This window comes from Anarrhichthys ocellatus, unplaced genomic scaffold, assembly GCF_004355925.1.
Source record: "Anarrhichthys ocellatus isolate YVR2014 unplaced genomic scaffold, GSC_Weel_1.0 scaffold4905, whole genome shotgun sequence".
Lineage (NCBI taxonomy): Eukaryota > Metazoa > Chordata > Actinopteri > Perciformes > Anarhichadidae > Anarrhichthys > Anarrhichthys ocellatus.
In genome coordinates this window covers 1-3,924 of record NW_022284879.1, presented here as the reverse complement: position 1 = coordinate 3,924, position 3,924 = coordinate 1, and the positions used below count along the sequence as shown (strand labels likewise).

Genomic DNA, 3,924 nt, shown 5'->3' with positions numbered 1-3,924 from the left:
AACTGTGCTAAATATGTAATGAAATATTTTATTTCCACATATCTGCACCAATTGTTGACGATTGTATTCACAATAGTATGAAAAATATTCTAAAAAATATGTTGCATTGATAAATTGTGTCTCTGGACCTGGTTTCCACTAACATCATATATTTTCTGTTTTTTTTAAGTCATCCAATAACACAACCTCAAACCAAGGAGACGTCTCACAAAACCCTCACCTGGGCTTCTACCAACTTATTTATGGCGTGATGGTGGTCGTCATGGTGACACTTGCCGTTATCAAATGCTTCTCCTACACTTGGGTGACCTTGAATGCGGCCACCAACCTCCACAACTCCATGTTCAAGAAGGTACTGTTGGATGGCTGACCCCCAGCCATACCATCAAACATAACCATGTTTACTGAATTTAATATACGATCGTTTAAAAAATCTGTTAAGAATTTTCCATATAGTTTACTGTTACGACTGATGGAACCACAGGGTAAGGACTCAAATGCACGATCCAGAGAGCAGGATAAGATGCAGAAAGAAACATCTTTACTTCTCAGAAAAAGGTTCAGAACACAGGAGATCCGTCAGGTAATCAGGCAAAACACACAAGGGCAGGAAGTGAAGCATCTGAAACGAGAGGAGAGGTGAGTGACACAAAATAGAACAGGAAATAATGAAATGTCAAAATAAAGGAAAATATAACCTAAGGACAAGGTATTACAGACAGAAGGGAGGGACCAAGAGAAAAAGTCACAATTATAAATGCGTCTACGTCTTTATGATGGATATATATTTGATAGCCATGGTCGGCGCCACGGATTCTTTCCCTGACTTGCACAAAACCTCAGTCACATCAATTAATGAGACAGACGAGACTAACATATTCAATTAAACAACCCCTCTGGCCCCGCCCTCACTCTGCTACTAGGGGATGGAGAGGAGGGATGGGAGGTTAACGAGGGGCATGCATTTTGGTCATTTTATGAACAAAGGGAATGCCACCCCCCCCTCATCACCCTCAAATTAACTACTCCCTATAAATATACCTTTTAAGATGAGGTTTTTTTTTGTTTTCCTTTCTCAGATTTTCTCCAGTCCCATGAGTTTCTTTGACACGACGCCAGCAGGACGCATTCTCAACCGCTTCTCCAAAGATCAAGAGGAGGTGGACACGGTCCTTCCCCTCCACATGGACCCTTTCTTGCAGTTTACTCTGCTGGTCACCTTCACCATCATCACCATCTCGGCAGTCTTCCCCCCGATGCTGGCAGCTGTAGTTTTCATTGGAGCTTTGTTCGGCCTCATTCTCTTGTGAGTTGATACCAGTTTAAACATGAAAAAAATTATTTGTATGGGTACTTTTGGAAAATAGGATCGTAGCAATTCACAATCTGGTACATGCTGATTACACGTTCAGTTAATTTTATGACATTTATTTTGATTCAAATTGTCATTTAAATTGTTGCACGTCTTAAAAGCAGGTGCAGTACAAGAGTTCTTTAAAGGCAAACTAAATATATCAGTTGTGATTCATCTGCAGTATCTTCCAGAGGAGTATCCGTCAGATGAAGAGGATGGAGAACGTCAGTCGTTCTCCCTGCATCTCTCTCACCACCTCTACCCTGCAGGGCCTCAGCACCATCCATGCCTACAACATAAGAGACAGACACATAAGACTGTAAGATAGCAAAGTTCCTCGACATGATTCTCAACTGTGTGGCTCCTCATATTGCTGTTTGCAGCGTTGTCTGGGTGACAATTTGGACACATATTAAAATGTACCTTGATGTAATTTTTTTGATGCACATTTTTAATTCAGTGTATTATAATTCCCATAGTTCTAATACATCTTACACTATCGCATTATATTAACTGTTATAATGCATTATAACCTGATTTTTACCCTATGAGGTCATTGTTGGCTTTCAGTTAAGTGAAGAAAATAGCATTAAATCTATGACAGAACAACAAACAAACCGTTGGGAATTTTGTCACTTACAGCTCTAAAGTTTCGGGCCAAAACGCAAAGTTTGTTGTAGTGCCACCAACTGATCAAATCGCACCACATTTGACACTGCATTCCCTTGGGTCCCCAGCAATACAACTGCCAAGTTTGAAGTAGATCAAATCAACAGTTCTCCAGATAAGCAAAGGACACTCACTCATAGAGTTTCCTTGCTTTATCGTTAGATGCAGTGCAAAAGTAGCAGGTGATGTTTCAGTCAGTGTCTCTAAACCTGGTCTGCGTTTATGCTGTGTTACGGATCATTGGGGGTGAGGCGGTACAGTATGTATGTTCACAAACCTGCATGTCCTTTATCACATTGCAGGTTCAAGTCACTGAATGACATCAACTCCAACCACTATTTATTGTTTCACTCTGGAACACGTTGGCTCTCCTTCTGCCTGGACTCCATGGCTTCAACCATGACCTTGTTGGTGTCTCTGTTCGTTGTGCTCAGCAGTAATGACTTCATCAGTCCGTCTTTGAAAGGCTTGGCCTTGTCCTACACCATACAGGTGAATTTGGAACAGAAAATGAATGAACCTTTTATTTTTGTAAAGATACATTGAGAGCAACTGCAATATGTGTATTTAAAGATGTTGATGTGTTGTCCAGCTGACAGGCATGCTTCAGTATACAGTGAGGCTGGCGACGGAGGTGGAGGCTAGATTCAACTCGGTGGAGCGGCTGCAGGAATACATCACGGTCAGACTCTAAACTTCTCTGCGTCTGAAAAATAATGATACACATACCTGTATACCAGTGACGGGCCGTGGATTTTATACCTGGGCCTTCACTGCTGTCCTGCAGCTGAAACATCTCCTAATAAACTCATGATTGCGCCACAGCTTAAATTGTTGGAAATATAATGTTTTCTGAGCTCACGTAGGAGACAACGGGCTATGTGACCTCACTGCAGAGCTGCACCTGAAAACTGAGCTGCATGTAATGATGACGTACTTGTAGGCCAGCTAGCAGGCTCTGGCACGTCAAAGAATACGCCCAACATGTCAAACTAAAGATCTGATTGGTTGAAGACTATGACAATCAACAATATCGTCCCCATTCACTTAAACTGCAAAGGGATGCGCTTGTGAGTCTGCAGGCCTCGGGCCTCTCTTCTTACCTAGAGACACAGAGGTGAAATCTGATTGGATAAAAGCTCTACTTAAAACAAGCTGCACTGGAAGCAGAGCAGCTGAGGAAGACAGGAGCTGGGCAATGAGAAAATAAGATAATGGAAAAAATATTTTTATGAATTATAATACATGTATTACGTGTACGTGTATTTAAGAAAAAATATTAAATTATAAAATAGCTATAACTTTGTGATTCTGTTTAGGCCAGCAGAGAAGGCCTTGCAGGCCCTGACGGCCCACCACTGCTGTATACACAGGCTGCGTGACAACTACGAACAATCCATCCATCTTTTACTAGTCTTCTTGAAACTGTCCATTAAACTACTCAAGGACAACAGTTTCTAAAGCTAATAGTTTCTCTTCTATGAAGTACATTTTTCTGACACACTTCCTTTCCCCTCCCTCAAAGTAGTTCTTTATTGTGTACAGGGTTGTAAGTCTGAGGCCCCCAGGCAAATAAAGGAGGCCCAAGTCCCAGAGGATTGGCCGAAGAGCGGAACCATCACCTTCCAGGACTATAAGATGAGGTACCGAGAAAATACACCCATTGTCCTGAACGGACTCGATTTCTTCATCCGAGCTGGAGAGAAGCTGGGCATTGTGGGAAGGACAGGCTCTGGTAAGACCTTGAATCCAGCAGTTTTTACTCATAACTTTGTTTTTCATGCAGGTTGAGTTTAGTGAAAATGGGCAATTCAGAAAATGTCAAGATGACTCGGACATATTAAAATGATTTGATTGATTGAAGGAAACTATCACTAATTATCAGAGTTGAATCTTGAACA

General features: G+C 41.6%; 1 protein-coding gene across 2 annotated transcripts; it reads left to right on the top strand.

The window, feature by feature from the left end:
- Positions 1-28: 28 nt before the first annotated feature.
- Positions 29-3,911, top strand: LOC116379673 (multidrug resistance-associated protein 9-like). 2 transcript variants are annotated; one of them, XM_031841645.1, is made up of 6 exons: positions 29-352; positions 1,080-1,306; positions 1,536-1,673; positions 2,326-2,515; positions 2,616-2,705; positions 3,569-3,911. In XM_031841645.1, the coding sequence occupies exons 1-6, from the start codon at positions 251-253 to the stop codon at positions 3,812-3,814; spliced, it is 993 nt and encodes a 330-aa protein (XP_031697505.1). In that variant the 5' UTR covers positions 29-250; the 3' UTR covers positions 3,815-3,911. The 2 variants fall into 2 exon arrangements, with proteins under 2 accessions (XP_031697505.1, XP_031697506.1); XM_031841646.1 differs by lacking the exon at positions 2,616-2,705.
- The last annotated feature ends 13 nt before the right edge of the window (positions 3,912-3,924 follow it).